Raw genomic sequence first — 22,111 nt, forward strand, 5'->3', positions numbered from 1 at the left:
CACAGGCACAGCCACTCGCCGATACCTGCCGACAACCGGGAGTTGCATACCGGCTTGAGCTCTGCACTGTGAGTGAAGCTCTGCAGAAACCTGGCCCTGTCTTGTGCCTTCCCCCAAAGCCTCAGGCATGTGCCATGTTAGAGATAACTATTGATAATTACATTTAAAACTTTCATCTGCTTCTTCACATCTTCCCAGTGAACTTAATGATGGAACAAGTTGCCAGATGTTAATTATTATCATTATCAGCTCCTAGCATTTACTGTACAAAGCAGCGCTTTTCCTGGTCTCAGCACTCTGTGATTATAGCACAGAGAGAAAGGCAGGTTTATTAAAGTACCCCGCAAATGTTAGTGTTGTCATTATCCAATTAACGTTCCTCTTCACAGGATGAATATAAACCTGACAAAGACCTCTCTGAAGTGGATCTGAAAAACGCCATCCGTGTGCACCACGCCTTAGCCACGAAAGCCTCTGATTACAGCAAGAAGTCCAACGTGCTCAAGCTGAAGACAGCTGACTGGAGAGTCTTCCTCTTCCAGGCCCCGTAAGTACCAGCTCGTCCCGCAGAGCCTGGCCGGGCAGCCTGACCTCCAGCGGCTGCCAGACTCCCTCTGACCTGGCCAGATCAACACACACATTAGGGGACAAGCCTGGGGGGAGGAAGGTGCTGAGCAGGAGGGCTGAGGGTGAGGTCTGTAGGGCTGTGCAAAGGACTTGGTCATGGGGTCATGGTTTCTACCTGTCCCTCTTAGTAGCTGTGTGTCAGGCCTGGAGGTCCTTTCTCATCTGTCACCAAGGTGCGCTGAGCAGGATGGGCTGGGATGTAAAGGGCTCCCCTTACTGACTTCTGTTGTCAGTCTGTGGAGGGGAGAAAATCTATATGGTGCATTGAACTAAGAAGCTGATGGTTCCCCTCGTCAGCTTTTGATGGGGAAACTGTCTAAAGCTCATTAAAGAAGTATCTCCAGCCAGGCTATATCTTCTTTCTTCCTTAGTCCATTGCAGAGGAAAGTTGCTCTGCTAATAAGTGTCAAGTGTGATTGAGTCATCTTCTGTCTGACATTTTTCTTGTCTCCTGCTGAGATAGGTGACATTGTCTGTAAGTTGGGCTGGGATACTAATGTCAAGTTAAAACTTGGCATCTGAATTTGTGCAGTGAAAACCCACTTGAAGGCTGTGGGAAGCAGTGCCTGAACAGATCTGATGAGGGACCCTGGGCAGTGTCCCATGAATGACACGAATGAGGATTCCACCCTGCCCCGTGGGACCTCTGTTGTGTGGCTCCCACTCTCCAAAGAGCAGGATATCCTTGGCCCTTGCCACCATGCTGGCCCTCCCCAGCTCCTCAGGGAATGCAATCAGAGCTGATGAGGAAGGCAGGACAGCCAGGGCTTCAAGAAGCAGACAACAGCCCTGAAATCATTAGGGCTCTGTAGAGGAGCCAATTAGCCAGTGTTTTCCGCTGTTCACAACCCAGGGTGGCACAGAAATGGCTTCAAAGCAAGGCCACCGATGGCCCTTCTGAAAGCAGGTGGCTCCAGGGCTGTTCTGAGCTGGCTGGTCCTGGGTCAGAAGCATTTACAGACACCCTCTCTCTTCTCCCCTCCTCCGTAACAGAAGTAAGGAAGAAATGCTCTCCTGGATCCTGCGAATCAACCTTGTTGCTGCCATTTTCTCTGCCCCAGCCTTCCCAGCTGCCATCTGCTCCATGAAGAAGTTCTGCCGCCCACTCCTGCCTTCGTCCATGACCAAGCTGTGCCAGGTAACGTGTGAGAGAAGGAACGATGCGGGGGTGCACGGCGCTCAGCCAGCCCTTCAGCACGCAGCTCAGGCTGAGCCCGTCTGCAGCTCCCCCAGCTCCTGCCTGATAGACACATTCAGGTGCTCAGGGCAGGAACAGAGGAGCGGAGTGGGCGACTTGGGCAGACCGTGGCAAATCCCGATGTCTGGCCAATGCTTCCTTTGCAGTGGCTATAAAGCAACCCTATGCACAGACACCTACCTGTACGGCTGTTGATTCTGGCTTGTTTATTGCTCTTTGCCCATCACATCCCAGCCCCTTTCTGTTGCCAGTTGAAACAGCTGGTGCTACTGAGCCCAACAGCTGGCTACAGCCCTGGTTTATTTTATAACATGGCACTCAGAGGTGGCACCCTGTTGTTTCTCAAGCTGAAAAGCCACAGACAAAGTGGGAGTCTGAGTCCCCACTCAGTGGGGAAGGTTTTCTGGAAGCAAGGGGGCACGGTGCACCAGACCATGGCTGCCTAAGGCTCAGTTAACCAAGAGCAATGGGCAGCTGCCATCCAAAGAGTAGCTTTTGTTTGCACTGTCCAGGGAAAGCCCAACACGCCTTAGCACCTCCAAAAAGTAGGGGGACACTGCCACTGGCCCCCAGCAAAGGGGAGGACAGCCTGAAATGTCAGGGCAGAGATACAGCTCCGATCTGCAAAAAATCAGGGCAGAAATACATCTCCGATCTGGTGAACCAGATGTGGCCAGATGTCGCCTTTCTCAGAGCCCAGATGGGGAGGGTACTTTTATCTCAAAAAAGAGCGGGATGAGCAGCTCTTGGGACACTGCTGGTTCTGCCTGGCTGTTAAGGATGCAGAGCGTTTCATGTTTATGATGCTAAAGAAGGCCAGGTGCCAGAGAAATCCACTCTTGGCACTTGCGATGCATGAGTTTTGATCTTACTCAAATACCTGTTTCAGCTGCTCCTTATCAGATGAATTGTACTGCACACCTTTGGCTCCAGCACAATAGCTAAGCTTATGTCCTTGCAGAGACAGATCCCATATCAACAGGCAGGCGGTGCACTTAGGTGTTGCACTCCTACATTTTAATACCTACATTTTAATACCTGACACGCTTCTCTCGGCAGGAGGAACAGCTGAGGTCTCATGAAAATAAAATGAAGCAGATTGCAGATGAATTAGCAGAGCATAAATTACATCCTGTGGAGAAGAGCCTCAAGTCAAAAGAGGCTGAGGAATACAGACTCAAAGAACATTACCTAATATTTGAGGTAAAGGAACTTTCATCTTTTCTGTGATAAATGATACCTTGGCTGATTGAGGAGAACTAAGAACTCCAGAGTGGATGCTGTGAGCCTGGGAGAGCGTGAAAGGAGAGAGGACGAGGGCTTACAAGCTGGATGGGTGTCTTGGGGCAGCAGCAAGCCTCACTGTTTTGCACTGAAGCTAAAAAAAGAAATAACAGACATTTCCTCCCCTCTGTGATTTCAAACCAGAGGAGGGGAAAACTGATGAGAGAAATAAAATCTTCCTTTACTGTGCTAAAACTTGACATTTCCTCAGGTCCCAAGTAAGAAAGTGGTTCAGTTCTCGGTGTGCATCAGTCTTTTTCAGCAACATTAATAGAAAGCTAAGGGAATCCCTGGGAGAATTAATCTTGTTTTGCTGCAACCAGTTCCATAAATAAAGCCAAAACCAGCGTTACAGCTGATTACAGACTCTTTGAGGATGCATGTAGCTAAGTTTAAACTCTCTGTAAAGTCTAAGAAGCATTTAAGTGTGGGAGAAATGGGATATTTTGTTCCAGTGAGAGTTAAGCAGAAGGTGTGATTCCTGCCACTTACGTGTCAGTGGGAAGGGACTGCTGGAGGCCTCTAGTCCTGCTTCCAGCAGGAGCTTCGATTATTCCCAGTATTAGCCCGGGCTGAGTGTGTCATTTTGTGGCCGAGTCTCAGAAATCTCCAAGGATGGGAATGTCCCACCTCTCGCATACCGGGGCTGCACCACCCTTTTGTAATGCCCAGCCTGACTCTCCAAAGCCACAGGTTCTGGCTGCTGGTTCCTTTGTCTTTGTACCAACCCTTCAAATAGTTGCTTGCTGCTGCCTCCTGTTTTCCGGACATCTTGTTTTGGACGCCTGCAGAGAAGTCTCCATCTGAGCGTTTTCTCTAGGCTGCCTTTTCAGTCTGCAAGGATAAGTTGGCACTTCCAGAGCATTCATCTCATGTGTCTTATGAGATGTGCTCTAGAAATGCTTGTTGCTCTGTGCTGACAAAGAAGCGAGTATAGGCTGTTATGACATGTTAGGGGAAAGGATGAGTATTACACAAGTCCGTAAAAAGAGGTCCCATCTAGCCTTGGAATAAAGGTGCTAGACAGAGAGGAGATGCCTCCCTTTATGCTGTGCTCTGTGAGGAGCAATGGGGACACAAATCCAGTGACAAGTGAATCACTGGATGGAAACAATGGCAAGCAGAAGTATTTGAATCAATCGAGGGGAGCTCCTAAATCAGGAAAGAGCAGATCTGTTGGTTCTGGTTTTGCCTCCAGTATCTGCCTTATGCAATCAGAGTGGTAGTCAAGACCTGTAAGAGCAGCTGGAGAGTCTTGCACAACCCTCCCCTTTCTCCTCAACCCTTTCAACGATGGGTTGATCAGTCTTCGCAGGCTTTGCATAGGCCAGGCACTGTGCTGTGGTTAAACAGTACTTGTTGGGTATGATTAGTGGGATCCTGACGATATAGGATGGGTTTTCCTGCAGTAGCAGATGGCATTGCCTCTGCTTTCCACGCATGCCGTGGCCTGTCCCTGTTCCCAGGCTCTCTGTTCCCTCTTCCCCTGCAGAAGAGTCGCTATGAGACATATATCAACCTGCTGTGCATGAAGATAAAAGTCGGGACAGATGACCTGGAGAGAATTGAAACCAGTTTCTTCAAGGTGGAAGCTGACGACATTGCTTTGCGGAAGACACATTCAAGCCCTTCCTTGAGCCAAGGGCACATGTCCATCAGCTGTAAGGCAGAAAAGGACATTTTAGAGCAGAACACTTAACAAGGAATGTGTGCACAGAGTGGATGAACCGGCGATGCTTTGCGCTCCTGGACTAGATCGATGAGCACAATTTTACCTAGGAAATTACATGAGCAAAACCGTAGACATGTATGACACGGTGATTGCTCTAGTGAAAGAAATCAAAGAAGCTTTAGTTGACACTCTCTGGCAACGCTCTGGCATTTCAGCATCATAGACACGCCATCTCTTCTTCATCCCCAACAGCACCAGTGGCTTTTCTTTCCCTCCTACAGCAGCCTGCACAACAACGGGATATGCTGGTTCTCCAAGGGCCAGGTTGCTCTTTTCTCCACCAGCTTTCTCTCTCCTCCTCCTCCTCTCCCTGGAGTCCCCACCGCTTCATGTCCACGGTTCCTGGCAGTGCAGGAAACTCAGCCAAGACAACGGTCTGTGGCACCACCAGCGCTCCCAGAGAAGGGCACAGAGTGGCAGGGAGCACATCCCTCCCGTGAGAGGAGCACCGTTCAGCACGTCGTGGTAGGACAGGTGTCATGAGCTAGTCACCGACCGAGCGAGGGGCGTCTTCAGCACGGCATGTGGGAATGTCATCTGCCCACGGCAGGAGAGGCTTGAAGTGCCCCCTGTCACCTTATCCTTTTTTTATATATATATATATATATACATATGAATATATATAAATAAATATATATATATAAGGAAACTTTAACGTGGGTTTTTAACCTCAGTGTGCAAGTGAAGGCAAGCTGCCTGGGGAAGACACTAGGGACCATGGAGGGTCTGACCAGCCCACCAGGATATTTTAAAAAATGCAGTAGCCTATGTATCTTTTTTTTCTCCTTTTTTTACTCAAATGGAAATCCCACCTGGCTTTGCTGTGAAACATCGCTCTTCTGTTCCTGCTTGTTCAGACAAACTGACCGAGTGGCTACTTATTTAGCATCCATGGCATCCGCCACTTTGGGTTCGAGTCACAGTTGGAGCCATGCTTCAGATCCAGCTGAACCTTTGTGTGCAGGAGCGATTCCACCCGCCTGCCAATGTACTTCCTCCATTTTGCGATGCACATGCTATACTCTTTTAAGCGGGGAATTGTGTTTCTGTTCCTTTCTGCTGTCTGTGGTCCAATGATTTACTGTTGTGCTAGAAGTGATTCCTCTGCATTTCAATGCTACGACTGTCCTCCCACACTTTATTTATTTATTTCACTGTTTGGTTTGGTCCTTTATCTCAGATTGCTTTTCTTTCCCCTAGGTGCATTCACAGTAATCAAGTTCCAGTTCTGAAGGATCTTGTAGCTGCTAATTACAGTCATTTATTGTTTATATTTTGCAGCATTTTTTTAAACAAACAAAATAAGATTTATTTGGACCTTCAACGTTTGAGACCCTATGGACTACTGTTTTCCATGATGGTTCATGACACTAAAAACCTCTGCCCAACTTTGTCACCTCTTCTTTTATCTGTGTTTCTTTGTACAGTTTGATAGTTTATTTGAAATGATGCACTAAGAATCATGTAAAAAAGAATAACAATAAAGCTGAATCTGTTGGTAAAGAGAATTGGGCTGAAGTACAGTTACACCGTGTGCTGGATTAATCCCAGACTTCACGGCACTAGGTGGACAGATCTCCACCAGCGCCTGCAGCGTGAAAGCCAGGTTCCTATGGAAAGCACCACAAAATCGCAGTGCCTTTCCACGAGTAGGGTACCAGCCCACCCATCCTCCTGGGTACTGAAAGCACCGGCCTGCCCATGCTTTGGATGGATGGCTCACCTGTGGAGCAGGTGTGGACAGATGGGCCGCTTTAGGAACATATTCAGGTAACTCTTCCCTCTGTCTGCTGCATCCCAGGTCTGTCTGTCCACATGCAGCCTAGAGGTTTATGGGAGGAGAAAGATACCAACATCTGTGTTGGTGGTTGGAGATGTTCTGGGAACTGTCCCAGAGGAGCCCATGGCTATATTGAGTGTCATGGCCGTTTCTCCAAGGCAACATGTGCTTTGCTGTGTCAGGTACTGTACAGACATCCCTTGCACTGAAGACCTCCAAGATGCTGCTACTCACATGAAGCGTCTGGTGCCCAGACTCACACAGTGGAAGCCCGGGGGAAAGCCAGGCCTGACTCTTGCTCTCCAAAATCCCAGGTAATATTTTGTACCTCAGCCTGTCCTTTCTGACCATCCCCTCCAGCAGGCAGGGACATCTCCAGTGTGTTTGAGGAAGCCACCAAAAGCAGCTCAGCCCCCCATGCTGAAGGTGCCAGTCTGCCATCCTCGGTCGGGAGTAAGTTGCAGGGAAAAGCAGGATCTTGCAAAATCTCCTCTGGGCACCAGGAAAGGGTGTCAGAGCCATGAGACTCACCACCCAATGGATGTGGAAAGGGGTGGGAGCCAGTGTTAAACAGCCCTTGGCAAGACAGCTAAGAGGGTTAAACTTGCACTGACTGACAACCAGCAGCTTGCCCTGAGGCACAAGTGCTGATCCGGGTGCATATGCACGTGCAGATGTGGTGAGCATCTTACCTACAAGAGGGCACTGAGCACACCCAAAAATGCCTTGTTTGACCAACCTGCAGCCTCAGCTTGTGACCAGGAAGAAAAAGCTTTTTTTCTAAAAAAAATTCCCCTCCCTGGAGGTGAAGGACTCAGCTACTCACCACTAAGAGAGAAGAGCAGCATCTCAGAGGAATTAAGCAGCCACATCTTTTTCTCTTCCTGGAGGTACCCAAGTGCACTTTCTGGCAGAGCCCCAGCCTGTGCCAGGCCCTCCAGCAGGCAGCACGGCTGCTCTGGGTCTCAGACAGCATCCCCTGAGGGTGCTGGCTCAGCCTGACCTTCCTGCCAGGCCCCTTCTTCTGGATACAACCTGACACCAAATTCATTTTAGAAAGACTTTTTTTGGGGGGAGGCTTTGCAATCCCAAAACCAGGATCTGATGCTCCTCTCCTGCTTGCGTCACCCCATCTGTCAGCGGAGCAATTCCCTCCCCTTTGGGAAGGGTGGCGAAGGCATTGCACATGCGGAGCAGAGCTGGCAGGAGGCTGCGGTGGCTCCCCCCACCTGTGAAAATTGCTGTAAAATATTTACAGCCAAACCCTAGGAATACACATGGCTGGAAATGAGGGGGTCTAAAAATAAACCAGCCAGGGAAAAAAGGAGAGAGATACAGGCTTCCTTCAGAGGCAATTGGAGAGAAAATTGAAGTAGTGTAACTGCCTCCAAATATAGAACACAATTACGGGAATCAAGGGGCATGCTGAACAAGAAATCACCGCAAGAAATCATGAGGCTGCCATGTCTCAGAGCTGGTGGTGTCTCAGCAGATGCAGAGCATCACAGATCCCTGCAAACATGGAGCAGTAAAACATTCCCCTGCGTGGGGCAGCGCTGGGCAAACCCGCAGCTCCTTTCCGAGGGGCCCAGCGAGCAGACCGCAATGGTGATGCCTGGTGTGGATCAGCTGCGCTGGGCACACCCCGAGGTTCAGCCACACCGTCCCTCTGCACCTTAGCCCAGAGCACGGCAGCAGGAGGCCCAAGAGCTGCAGCCTTCTCGTAATGCAGATGCTGCTGTGCCAACCCCGCGTGGTCATCCCCATGAACAGAGCTCACCAGCTCACAGACGCTGAGGAGAGCCAGGCAGGAAGATGGGGTTGCTTTGGGAACCCAAAGGCCCGCCCATCTCTCTCTTCTATGTGGCTGGCCTTCCCAGGAATCCTCATGCTCCGTGACCTCCCGCGCGTGTCCCTTCCAGGGGGTCAGGTGCTCTCTGCCCATCTCACCACGCTCCAGGAGCTGCTGGAGGAGATAGAAGTTGAGAGACCAAAGGCAATGGGGAGTCGCAGCCTGTCCCGAGAGTAATGGGAGGGTGGAGAGCTGCACAGTACTGCTGCTTTCATCCAGCAAGTCTTGGGACTGTGCAGAATTGGGACATGACGTGTCCAAAGGTTACATGGCAAACGTCACCCAAATCAGGACTTGACCCTACTGCCTTTATCCCCAGTCCTAGACATCTAAGACCTCCTTTGCACATTGCTGTTGGATCACATGGGCGCTGTGGCAGGAGGGCAGGCTCCTTTAGCCTTTAACCTTTTGGGAAATCAGTGTTGAGAGGCCTTTATTCAAGGTGACGTGCTGAGCCCTCTAGTGTGGCTGGAGTCCCCACAGCACATGCGATGGATGTTAGGGGTAGCCTTGTGACCCAGTCAGGTCAGCTCCAAGGCAATGGGCATCCTGGGGGTGTTGGAGAAGCGGCCCAGGCTGTGGGTGTGCTTAGCCTGGCCGTCAGCATGGGCATCATTGTGAGGACCGGGGACTTCTCTCATGGCTCTGTGCATTCCTATGGCGTCGACTCAGACCAGTGTGTAGCCGATCCCTCTCCTACTGTGTGAGTTCAGCTGGGACTTCTGGGCACCTGTTCATCTCACTGAGCAGAAACAAGGGAGTGGGGTCCGAGCTGGACTGAGCCATGGGTGCAAACTCAGGAACTGTGCTTCCTGTGAATACACCATATTCTCAGTGATTCCCCTACACGGGGGCTAGCCAGAGACACAGACTTGCCATGGAAGAGCTGAAGGGACCTGTTTTGTGGGTGGGCAGATGTTGCACGGCAGCGCAGCGCTTGCAGAATTGGACCCAACACATCTCCACTCTACTGCAAAAGTCACTGAAATCGGTGCCAGCATGTGAAGCACGTGCCATGCATCTTGGCCTTCCTTGGCACAACAGAAAGCTTCCGCAGGTGGGGTGAAGGGGGATCTCCCGGTCTGCAGGTGGAGAAGGAATGGCATCCCCCCCAGGAGACATGTGGGTAGCATCCACTCACCTTAGTGAGCCTCCACTCACCTTAGTGAGCCTCCACTCCGGAGCCCTGCAGTGAAGGTCAAATGTCCATGACAGGTAGAAAACCACCCACCTCTGGGTCTCTACGGGCATAAAGATGTTTACAGAACCAGAGCATCGTTCATATGAGGAGAGGCTGAGAGCTGGGACTGTTCAGCCTGGAGAAGAGAAGGCTCAGGGGGATCTTATCCATGTGTATAAATACCTGATGGGAGGCAATGAAGAAGAGGGAGCTGGACTCTTCTCAGTAGTGTCCAGTGACAGGACCGGAGGCAATGGGCACAGATTAAAAAATAGGAAATTCAGTCTGAACACAAGAAAACACTTTTTTGCTTTGAGGGTAGCCAAGCACTGGCAGAGGTTGCCCAGAGAAGTTGTGGTGCCACCATCTCTGGAGATATTCAAAACCTGACTGGGTACAGTCCTGGGCAACTGGCTCTGGGTGAGCTGGTTGAGCAGGGGAGTTGGACCAGGTGACCTCCAGAAGTCTCTTCCAACCTCAACCAGTCTGTGATTCTGTGTATGGTACCTGTCAGCTCCCCATTTGCCCCCCAAGTTGCCTGAGATTAACGCAGCCCACAGTTTGTTATTTCTTATTTTATTTATAATATAAAAAATGTTCAAGTGTTAAACAGTCGAGAGTTCTGACATTCAGACAATCCAGAGCAAACTTTGACAATCATCTTATGACAAATTAGCAGAGTTTTCTATCTGACCCCATCATGGGTGAGGAATAGAGGGTTTAGTTACTTTATTGCTAAAAGTTAAATGAAATACACTGTCAATTGTTGTATTATCTTCTCAGTCACAGCTTCACCATGCATCCAATCTACAGTATCTGAAATGCAAAGGACATGCAGAAGTAAAAATATAAAAAGAAAAAAGTCAGGCTACAATGTAAACAGGTTTGCTGCAGAGAACTGAGGAGAGAGGGGCACTTCCACGGGGGATGCTCTGCCGCCTGGACACGCAGGACTGTCTCTTTGCGCCACAGAGCCGATGGCGAGAGCTGCTCCGAGTTCGGAAACACGACGTCCATCATCGATGGCAAGATGTGACGGTAACAACTGTCTTTACAATATACGGCACGGCAGTACAGAAGAATCCGCTCGCTGGGCTGCCCCACGCAGGGCCCTTCCCGGCCAATGCAGGGGACGGCCACTGCGGGGGAGACAAGCGGGGCCAAAAGTGCTCGGGCTCCTGCCAAACCCCGGGGCAGCATGGCCGGCAGCTGCCTGGCACGGCGTCCAGGGCAAGCCTCGGCTGTGCTGTGCTGCGGGGCCGCCCTCCGGCTGTCCTCCCAGCACCACCTGAACCACGGACGAGCACGGGTGGCAGGACGCCACAGCCCCGGCAGCCCTACGGCACCACGGCCCACATCACCACGGCCAACGCCGCACCGCGGCTACACCACTCGGTCAAGGGGACGCCGCGGCCAGCACGGCACCGGTATGGCAATGCAGCCACGGGGCACCGCAGCTGAATGGAGACCGCCCTGCTGGGACCACCGCGCAGTGCCGTCTGCCTGCCAGGGCTGGCTTCAGTGAACTGGATTCAACCGTACGTAATGGGGTATGATTTCACCACGTTCATACAGGTGTCTGCCTTGTTTGACTACAAACCTGTGCCAACCCAACTTCAGACCCACAGGTGAAATGGCCAAAGGTTGAGAGCTATATTGTAAGGGCTGCTGCTGCTGCGCGATTTCATTTTCTCTTCCTACCTGTGTGGCAAAAGAAACATTATTTCTGCATTTCAGCACGGTGCTGTTGGGTTTCTTTTTCTCCTGATTTAAGCGAAAATACAAGTATTTTACAGGGCAAGACAGATCCCCATTAGACATGATAATGGAAATGCTCCCACTCATGTCCTTGATGTGTGTTTAAACGATACCTTAAAGAATAAGATCATTAATAGCAGGGTACGGGGCAAAGTGGCGAGGCTGTTTTCTTCCGACAGAAGAGCGCCCTTGTGACAGGTTGTCTCCCAAACAAAAATCTATGATCTTAAAAATGCTACTGAAACAGAATCCTCGGCATGAATCCCAGCACTAGCATACAGCAAAAGGCACCACGATAGTTTTGTTTTCTATTTTTAAGTAGTCAAAAATTGGCCCACTTTTTTTTTAACTTTATTGTTTGTTTTCTTTTCTTCTTCTTTTTTTTTTTTTTTTACTTTTTTTTTTCTCGGAAGCTGTAAATCAAGACATTACATATAAATAGAGATTCCCTATAAAAAAGTCATTGCCATTAGCTATTATAAGACAACTTTGCTAAAATGAAAATAAAACATTTTATTTGTTATATTTTTCCCTCTTTTATATAAAATAAAAATATTTATTTTTGTTTTGTTTTGTCTCGTCTCCCTCCTCGGCCTCCTCCATGCGGGTTACGTCTGCGGGTGCGTGAGTCTGGGAGGCGCCTAGAGAGGATCCGGGTCCGGTTTGGGCGTCGTGTGCGCCAGGCTGCTGCGCCCGCTCTCCCCGGGAGCGCTGTGCCTGCTGCAGGAGTAGTGAGTCCGGCTGTCGCCCGGCCGGTGGAGCGGGGGCGACTCTGTGTGCGCCGCCTCATTGTTCTGAGTGCTTAGGAAGGGGGTGCTCTCAGCCACCAGCTCCTCGTCAGACTCGCTGTAAGAGGCGCTGCTCAAGGAGAAGGAGTCCCGGACGGCTCTGGCTCTGTGAGGGACGTGCCCGTTCAGTTTGGATTTTTTCCACCGCCTGTTGCTGCTGGCTGTTTTCTTTGGCTGCTCTAGCGCTGTGACATACTCCTGCGTCGTCTCATACTCATCGTCCTCCGTGATCCGGAAGGGGCTGGAGGGCAGGCTCCCCATGCTGTCGTTTAGGTAGGTCTTCCTTTGGTAGTAGCTGTCGTACCTCTGCGTGTCCTGGAAGGGGAGCTGGTACCGCCGCAGGAGGGGCTGCTGTTCCTCCACGCGGAAGCTGATGGGGGCCGCCGGGGGCAAGGAGACGGCGTGTGCCGAGTTGGGGGAGGTGATCTCAAAGGTGGGCACCTGCGCAGCCATCGAGTAGTGGAAGTCGACAGGCGACAGGCGTGCTGGTGTGGTCAGGGCCGACACGTACCTGAAAGAAGCAACACCTCTGTTTGGACACCGAACAACCCCAAAAACCTCCAGCTGTGCCCACGCTCTGCCGAACACGGTGCAGGGACCCATGAGGCCTCCAGTGCACCTAGTCCTGGAGCTCGGCATCTCCTGGGGAACCAGGCGGAGGGACCTTGCACCGCTGTGCCAAGGGAGGATGAGCTGCTGGCTTCGGTGGGCACTAGGGCACCATGCACCATGCATCCCAGGACTGCCTGTTTCAATAATTAACTTGCGAGTTAATTTCAATAATAAACTTGCGAGGGACTCAGTGTGCAATTCCTACCCTGCATCACTGCAAACCTTACAGCATCTCCCAGCAGGCTGAGTCAAGACTTCCCTGCCTCTTGTCTGCCTGCCAGCTGCTTTCTGTTCCCTCTGGAGCTGCCAGGCTTGTCTCCGAGGAAGGTCCCCGAAATGCCCTCCCAGGGCATCCAGGCTCAGCCCACAGATGGGGAAAGCCTGGGTATTGCTTCCTCTGACTTAGCAAAAATCTTGTGTCTCAAAAAGGCATCTACTGCTTTCATCTACTCTAGTGACAACATCAGTGTGGCAACTCAGGTCTGGTCTAGCCCCTCTCAAAAAGCCCTTCCTTCGGCATCATCTCTTTCTAAGGAGCAGATTTCATTTCCTCTCAATAGTGCCAACTGGTGTCACCGCTCATTTCAGGCTGCCCAGGCTCCCTGGCTCATCCGGTGCCTTTTTACCCATGTTTCTTGTGAAGTATGAGACGTCTGTATGAGCTGGGTCAGCCTGCCTGAACAGACCGGGGACAGGAATGAGAGAGCAGGAGATGCTGCCTTTCTCCTCTGCCCCATGGATAAGTCCCACTGCCTTGAAGGGTAACTGCCCGAAAGTGGCCGTGTGGCCACCCAAGGTCACCCATGGCTACCCACAAAGGGCTGGAGCAAGGGTAGAGATGTGCTGCTGCACCATGAGGAACCAGACCTGGGAAGAGGATGATTGTTGCTGCCTCTCACTGGCTGATGGTGTCTCAGCTCTGCAGTTGTGCTCCCCAGAAGGCTGGGTCATACAGACCCCTGTCCCAAGGCTGTGCCCACATACAGCAACCCGCTTACCAGGCCATCCAGGACTCCGCTGAGGATGCACATCTTTTCCCCATATACCTGGGGGCCAGACCCTGCTTGAGCTGCCAGCCCACCAAGCTGTCTGGGCTGTGCTCTCAGAGAGTTTTTCTTCACCAGTTGCTGACTTGCAGCCAGGTATTTTCTGCTCCTCTCATCCCTGTGCTCCAAACCTACACTGCCACCAGCTGAGCAGGGTGCAGTACTTGCTGCTGCCCCTACCAGGGAGGCCTCCTGGGGTAGTGGCTTCCTCTGGTAGGACCAGAGCTGGAATTTCTCCAGTGCTACCACGGGACTGCTGCTCTAGGGCTGGGCAGAGGCAAACATTTTTGTGTCCAGCACAGAGGGCATGGCTCGCTTCTGCTGTGCCAGGGCAGCACCAAGCAGTGGGATCTGACCTCTCGCTGTGCGGTGAGTCCCGCAGAGAATCCACGGAGTCACGATACTGCGTCATGGGCCTCCGCGCATCCTCAATGCAGAAGGCGGCCCCGCGGCGAGCCCGTGCCTCCACGCACGCAGGGCTGTTGCATTTACTGGTTCCCACTGAGGACAGCATTATCCCAGACTGGGAATCTGAAGTCAGGCTCTCCGTCCGCTCCAAGCTCCAGGTGTGGCTTTCATGTCTGTGGACCAAACCCCATATGGACAGTGAGCAAGGAATCCCCACCAAGGTCTTCTCCAAAGAGCTGCATGCAGGCACAGCTCACACTCTGCTCCACACTGGCATCCCCTTTCTCTCTCTCACTAGGATACATCTGGCCAGGGATGCCCAACTTCCCAACCCTGCCTTTGATTTGCCTTTCTTTGCTACTTCTTGGAGATATGATTAGAGGGTAAAGAAAGGCAAACTAGTGCATACCGGGTACTTATCACACCACCTCCTGATGGCTGGGGACAGGACGGGACAGCCTCTGGAGGGAGGCCAGGGCAATTCTGCTTTGTGCTTGCAAAGCGTTCTGGGTGTGGAGCAACGCACTGGCCGTACCAAGGATCTTCAAATGTACCATCTGCATTGCCAAGTGACAGCCCCTTCAGAAATGCTACCAGAAAGGAGCCAGAAAAAAAACCACTCAAAATTACATCAGCAGCAGCAGAGAAAAGCATACCAAAGGTAGATCTAGTTGTTCAGTTTCCACTGGTTTCTAAAAGATTTTGGCAGCAAAACTCTTTCAAGGTGCTAGACAAAAACTATGATGTGTTGGCTAGACCTGGCTGAGCACTTGGAGCTCCACCTGCCCTAGTCTTGGTGCAAAGAAGACATCCCGCAAGGACTCACCAGGGACGCGTGGGGCCATGCGCACACCGGGGGCCCACCTGCAGCACGGCCACCAGGCTGACCCCTCTCCATAGCAGAAATAGTGATCCATTAGAGCAATAGCTCTGAACTGCCGAACTGCACCAGATGGAGCTATGCCGGCAGAGGATTTTGGGTGGGGGTTTGCAGAGGAAAGCAGGCCTCATTACGACTTCCCAAGAACCTGTTAATTATTGACGGCTCCAGGCACATGCTTGGCTGCAACCACCGCACTCATTTATAACTTCAAACAGCGTCCTCATTAGAGGCACTGATGGAGTAAAATGGAGCCTGATTATGCCAGTAGTTTGCCTCCGGCATGACTTGAAGAAACACCTGCTTGCCGCACTTGACTCAGGCAGATTAGGTGGCAGGTAGCCAGGACCAGAGGCTATGCAAGGTAGGTGCCTCCCCACAGCTGCCATGTGTTAATAATGCTGCCCTCCAGACACACGTTTGCATCTTCAGGAGGTGCCCAGAGATGGCCCCGGGGTCCCAGACTTTGACGTGAGCATGGAAGGCCAGCAAGGAACAGCTCTGCAGGCACAGGAGCCTCTGTGCGCCTGGTTCAAGCTTGCACACACCTAGCCAGGGTTGGGCTGCAGCTTACAAATTCAAAAAACCTAGGAAACACACCATCTAACTCACCAGGGGTAGGATTTCCCCAGACAAAAGCAGTCATTTCCAGCCCAGCAAGTCATTCTTGGCTCCCTCTCCACTTGTTGGAGGTCTAGCCAGAGGAGTCTGGGGAGGAATTCACCTGAAAACCTAAGTTCAATATCTGAAGTTGATCTGACGCATTGTACACCGAGAGTATTTGCTCATCCCTGATGAATGCCTGAACCCTGAAGAAACCTGCCAGGAGCCATCTTTGAGCTTTAGCTGAAAGGATTCATTGCTTCCTGGACAAATGGAGACAAACACATTGGGCTAATGAAGTAAATAAGCCAGGACATCTTTTGCTTTATAAAGTCGGTGCAATGTGATCTATACGTCATTGACAGGCTGTAGATATGGCCCCCCGGCACCTCGCAGTCACTCTTTGAAGGCAAGTGCTCTCATAGGGAAACACCATCACTTACTGGAAGAAGCACAAGAGCTATGTACGAGGAAAAACCTGAACATCCAAACTCAAAACAGCACAGGATTTTCTCTAGAGCATTTGAAGGACTTTTCTGGACATCATAAAAATAGGGAAGTTCCATCTGCAATTTAAATGCTCTTAAAAACCATGAGAACTTCAGCTTCCAAGCCATGCTGCTCTTCCCCCTGAAGGCTATTTTGAAATGTAAAGAAAATTATACCTCATCCTTTATAGCAAGAATTATTGGTACTTTCCTGCTAGCCCCAGTTTTCCTGAGAGCTTCAGAAAGACTTCCAGTGAAAGAGGCGCCACCACCGCAGAGGCTGAAATTCTAACGCAACTTTCTGGACTGTGATAAATTGCACATAAATTTTTCTGGTGAAAAACTGTGACTCCCAAGTCAGATCCTAACTTTGAGGAACTGGCCAAAACATTTTGTGATATTTTGTGTACTTTGCCTTCCACAAGGCAAATACATGCTAAATATATCAAGCATGAAATTAATAACCTGTGTGTGCTTAATGAATTATTGCAGGTGTCCAGCGTGGTTGCAAACACAACTTGCAAAACCTTTCCTAGATGCATCCTCCTGTTTGTGTCTGTGCAAAGCATGAAGGCACAACTTCATTTCCTCCTAGTTTCCAGCTATGTCAGCGCTGCAGGTTTCTGCTGGCACCTCGCTGCAGGTCAAGGATCACACCTTTCCACACCTCTCACTAACTAGCTGTGCCAGCAAAGACCCACAGTGTCGACACGGCCTGTATGCCAGTGTAGTGCCAAACACCAAGTGAAATCAGAAAGGGAGGTGAAAGGGAAACCTTTTACTGTTTTTGAATCTCACAGCATCCTAAGGCAAACAGCAGGAGAAAGTTCAGGGGAAAATGGTATACATCACCTCTGGCTGGACGTTGGAGTGGCTGTGGAGCAGTGATGAGATGGGGAGCAGGAGTGACTTCCTGAAAAGGTTGTCTCTGTTTCCCTTCGGATCACATGCTCGGTGGCAGAAACATTCTTAGAAATATACTGTAAAATATGAAGAATCACACAGATCAGCCACCAGCTTGCCAATGCTGCCACAGCCAAATTCAGCTGGTTTGATTATTTCTGGTGAAATCAAATGAGGACTGAGTGAACCCAGCGGCTCCGCACTCCACGGAAAGAGACAAAGAGGCTGGAGGCTCTTCTCTGCCCCTGCACTTTGAACACTGGAAAAGGGCCGTGGCACGGGGACTGCAGAAGGGTATGAAGAGCCAAGGGGTTCCCCAGAGGACAGTGGTACCACATGTAGCTACTGAGCAGAAAAACATCTCTGCTCACAGAAGGTTATACACCTGAGAGACTACCAGCAAAAAGACAACCACATGAGATCTGCCAGCGATACGAGTCCTACAGAAACACCAGTTGTAATCCAAATATTTATGCTGAGATATTCATCTAACAAGAAGCACTGCTTTTCACAGGGACACTAAGCTCTCTGGGACAGTCAGTACTTTGGGGTCAGAGGGCTGTGGTTCTTAGAAATTCCCTTTCCCTCTTCCTTCATGGCTGGGATTCAACCTAGCTAAATTTTAACATCCAAAGGGTAACCCAGCAGAGCTTGTAACTGATTCATTGTACTCATTTCTATCAATACTTCTTTTTGTTTGGCTCTGCCTTCCCCCTCCCTTTTTCTGACCCCTTTCAATGCCTTGGTCCAGTAAGGCACTTAAGAATGTTGATGGTCCTATTGAGTTCACGGAGTTTGATGGGAATCTCATGTGACTGAAGTCACGAGAGTGGCTGAACCACCCTCTGGATCCAGTCCTAAATTCTTGGATTGTTCTCATTGGCGTGACACTGGCACCCCACCAGGACATTCCACCTTGCCCAGGACACAATTCTTGGTACGGGCAGGTGGGCTAACGCAGCGCTGACCAGATCACCATGACATGCTTCAGCACGACACGGTCACCACGGCGGCTCCAGCCACCGCCACGCTGATAGCATTTGTCATGCCGCAAAGTGGGGCTTAACGGGATAGCTTAATAAACAGGAAACATCGGGAACATCTCTCTTAGAGGAAAACAGGATCACACTTGATTCATCAAAACAAGCCCGTCCCAAGTGCCCTAACCTCATCCTGTGCTTCAAAGTAAAATCACATTTCCCTTCAGATGTTAGTTTTGGAAATGTTTCTATGCAGAATCTCATCTTTTTGTTCAAGTTTGTTAGTGTTTTGCTCTTCATGCACATGCACACAGGTGTGTAAGCATACACATCCACGTCAAATGCCTGGCAGAAAATAGGCACTCAGTAATATGCAGGGAGATGGAGACAAAAGGTCTTACATCGGCCATTTGGATTTCCTCAGGATCCAAACGTGGATGGCTTGGCCCGTTTGCAAGGCTCCTGTTCTGATGGGCAGGGCACATGTTCTGCCGTAAATGATTATGCATTTGTTTTCTTTGTTTCCTTTAAAACAGAAAGGAAAAAATCTATTAGGAAGACTTATTTCATGGGGCTCTGCCCCCAGGGACACCTGGGGGATGCAGATGATAGAGAAGGCAAGTCTCAGACACACTTGATGTTTCAATCGTGTTTGTGGAAAGCTGCAAACAGGAAGAAACAAGGCATTCAACATTTGCCACCTTTTGCTGCTGTTTCAAAAAAAAGGTGAACATTTCTCACCATGGGCAATTTGGGAAGCTGGGTCCAGGGTCCCCTTTTGCAAGACAAGGCCCAGCACAATGCAGTGGGAGCCAGGGGCACCATGGCGCTGGGAGCGGAGGAGAAAAGCGGGGAGAAGGAAAAGGGGAAGCAGGTCCTGGCTTGGCCTTGGTGGAAAGACACTGGACCTCTCCTGCATTAAGCACAAAGTGGCAAAGCCTACCCGTTGCCCCTGGCGGGGCATCCACTCCACAAGACCCCCCGTGTCACAGGGGCACCCTGAACTGAGGTGAGGTGCAGGCTAAGTAGGGAAAAAGGTGCTGTCCAGGCAGGGAAGGCTGGCCATAAAAGAGGTCCCCAAGCCTCTTGTTCCATCAAGATTGCTCTGAAAGTCCCTGAAACGTACATAGCTGAGCCCACAGCTCCTGCACAACAGCCCATTGTGCTTCTGCTGTCAGGAGGTGAGCTGCTGGCTTGGGGGCCAGCTTTTCCCAGTAACACAGCATCACCTGGCTGGGTGAAATGATGCTGATTCAGGGGATAAGCAAATGGTCCGAGGAAAACATCCTGCTCAGGCACAGCCTGGGAGATGGCTTCACTTGACCTCCTTCATGAGACCTTCCTGGGAATACCACAGCACAGCATCTCCTTAAAATAGCATTTGGGTGAAGAGCATGAAAGCGTGAAGCATGAACACTACGACTCAGTAATCTCTGGCCAGTTATTGTCTGTTAACCACCCATACTCACTTGGTTTTACAGTAAGCTACCACACAGACGATGCCCACCACAAGCAAGGCAACACAGATTCCTGTGATGGTTAAAACTCTCTTCTGGTAGAGCTCTTCCGCTTCTGCAAATGGAGAGAAAGAAACCAGTTACAAATGGGCTCCAGCACCAGGGATGCGTCTGGCTGCACAGGAACCAGCACTGCGTGTGCGTAAGACGGAGAACAGGGCTCGGTCAGATCTCCTACCAATCCACTGCCCGTCTCTAATAGCTGCCCCAAACCTGAGACCATCTGGCCCAACCTTACTCACCCCTCAAGAGACCTTCACTCCTTTTGTCTCTCTGCACCTTTGCCCTGTCTCGCTCAGTAGCTCACCCCTTCTGCGCTCAAACACGCTTCTTGCTTTCTCTTCTTTTCCCGCAGCGTAACTTGGTGACTAATCTCAAAAAGCTCCACGACTCTCCTCTCCCTTCCAGCAGACCCCCCCTTCTCGGTAACTTAGTAGCCTACCAAGGAAGTCCCCGAGCATCCCCCACTCACCACGTACATGCATGCCCTGTGATGCTCTCATCACAGGCTCTCTGCTCTGACGGACTCAGAATGCCTTTTCCTTGCAGCGGCTGCATGCCCTGGAGCTCGGCGGTGTGCTAGAAACCACCGAGCAACAGGCCCCAAAGCATGTAGGTGCTGAAAGGGACATCCTAAAACAGTCAAAAAGCAGAATGAGGATGGAAAACTGATAGCGCATTAGACAAAGAAAAGGGAGTGGAGTAATTAAAATACAGTAACCAGTTACAGTTATGGATTTTTAATGAAACCCTAGGAAGCCATTAATTCCATTGTACCAGGTAACTCAGATGCACACACAAAATTCAAGCAGCATGCTGCTGCTTCTCTCAAATATCACCATTTGTCATGGACCACCTTTCAAACCAGAAAAGTCTGTCACTTGCATAAAACTCAGACCATGCTGGAAGTGAGGTAATTCATTCACATTAATCAAAGCTCTAAGAAAATGCGAGGGCGTCGCCTGCAGTGTAACTGAACTACACTTAGGCAGCAATCACACGTCAAGGACGCCTCTTCCTCTGTGGCTACACCAGAGCAGATGCTCTTCTCGGCGACATCCAGCAATCTCCAGTGATTTGGCAATTTGGTTCTCCAGCTGGATGACTCAGAGAAGAACACAGTGCACAGCTGCCATGAGCATTTTAGTTCAGCATCTATGAATGGTGTCCTTGTGCCCCCATACTATGTGTTAATATTAAAGTTATCAGGGTATGTGCCTTATTTAATATTAATTGAAATCTTTTTTCATATACATTAGGCAATAAAACTCATGCCATGGTTGCTGTGCTTGGCATGGTTCACCATGCCACACTAAATACCTTGAATGGACTATGTGATATCCCCAGTGCTACCAAACAATGAAATACAAAACCAGAAGAGAAACAGTTCTGGTCCCAGAAATGCCTGGGACTAGACTTTAGCAAAAAAGCAAGGGGGAAGCAATGAAACATTCCAGATAACTGAATATTTAGACCAATTTCAGCTTGCCATTTTAGGAAGGAAAAAGTATTTTTGGAAGAAAAAGTGCTAGGAAAAATGTTTATCTCTTTCTAACTCTCAAAATGGGAATGAAGATTTGCTAAACAAGGGCTGAGAATGACAGCCCTGGCATGAAGATGCGAAACATAATCAGCAGAGCTTGCTTCGTGCCTGTGCTGCAGTTTAAAGAAATACATTTCCATCTGTTTTATTTGCGCACTGGCCTTTGGCTTCATGAGGTGCTCAGGGTGCTGGTGGAGTTGCCAGGAAGGCAATGTCCCGCCGTTCGCTAGAGAGGCGGGCAGCTGAGGCTCTCCCAGACTCCATCTCCACGGTGTTGTGGACCAGGAAGACCGTGGGTCTCACTTGGGCTGAAAGTTACTGCACCGCAGCAGCTTCACCAGCCGGCTGCACCTCCGTAGAGGCAGAGCCTGTATGGCCTGGGGCCTGCTCACGGAGCGGGGTTTAGGTGCTGGCTGACCTTGTGTTTTACTACAAGGAACCAGGTGGAGCTGGCATGGGGAAAGAACTCACTCGGGGGTGAAACACCTCCTTCAGCGACGTGTTTCCCTTGCACGGATGCCCTATTCCAGGCATCAGCAACCATGGCAGACAAGTTTTCTTGCTCTTGCACACCTCTGGGACCTGGATTCCAGCTGTACAGCTCTTTCCTTCAAACAGGAGTTTCAGAGATTTTATCAGAATCAGGAAAACCAGCTAGGATCATGTCCTGGTTACGGATAGCACCGGGCAAGAATTTTGCTACTACCCAGAAAAAACTACTTTAACCACAAAAAATAAGGCTGGGCAGGAGGTCCGTTTTCACCCTGGACCCGTCCATCAAGCCAATTTTTTCAAAGATTCTTCATCAGCTATGTTTTTTGCTACAAAGACGTTTTTTCCAAGCATAAATCTTTCCCTTTGAATCATGGAGGAGGGAGAAAGAGCAAAGCCATCAAAACTATGGCTTCTTTTTTTTTACCTATTACCTACAC

General features: G+C 50.3%; 2 protein-coding genes across 2 annotated transcripts in view; one reads left to right on the forward strand and one right to left on the reverse strand.

Annotated features, from left to right (window-relative positions):
- PSD2 (pleckstrin and Sec7 domain containing 2) overlaps window positions 1–4,808 on the forward strand; it is a 45,949-nt gene extending 41,141 nt beyond the window's left edge. The window contains 4 exon segments of the mRNA XM_009322285.1: window positions 390–547; window positions 1,621–1,765; window positions 2,885–3,028; window positions 4,602–4,808. Coding sequence (XP_009320560.1) covers window positions 390–547; window positions 1,621–1,765; window positions 2,885–3,028; window positions 4,602–4,808 — 654 coding nt within the window.
- Window positions 4,809–12,052: 7,244 nt separating this feature from the next.
- Window positions 12,053–22,111, reverse strand: part of NRG2 (neuregulin 2) — a 44,794-nt gene continuing 34,735 nt past the window's right edge. Inside the window, exons 5-9 of the mRNA XM_009322287.1 lie at window positions 19,589–19,691; window positions 18,521–18,644; window positions 17,089–17,216; window positions 14,214–14,438; window positions 12,053–12,710 (exon numbers count right to left, since the gene is read on the reverse strand). Coding sequence (XP_009320562.1) covers window positions 12,053–12,710; window positions 14,214–14,438; window positions 17,089–17,216; window positions 18,521–18,644; window positions 19,589–19,691 — 1,238 coding nt within the window. The remainder of the gene's footprint in view (window positions 12,711–14,213; window positions 14,439–17,088; window positions 17,217–18,520; window positions 18,645–19,588; window positions 19,692–22,111) is intronic.

This window comes from Pygoscelis adeliae, unplaced genomic scaffold (assembly GCF_000699105.1).
Source record: "Pygoscelis adeliae isolate BGI_AS28 unplaced genomic scaffold, ASM69910v1 Scaffold514, whole genome shotgun sequence".
NCBI lineage: Eukaryota > Metazoa > Chordata > Aves > Sphenisciformes > Spheniscidae > Pygoscelis > Pygoscelis adeliae.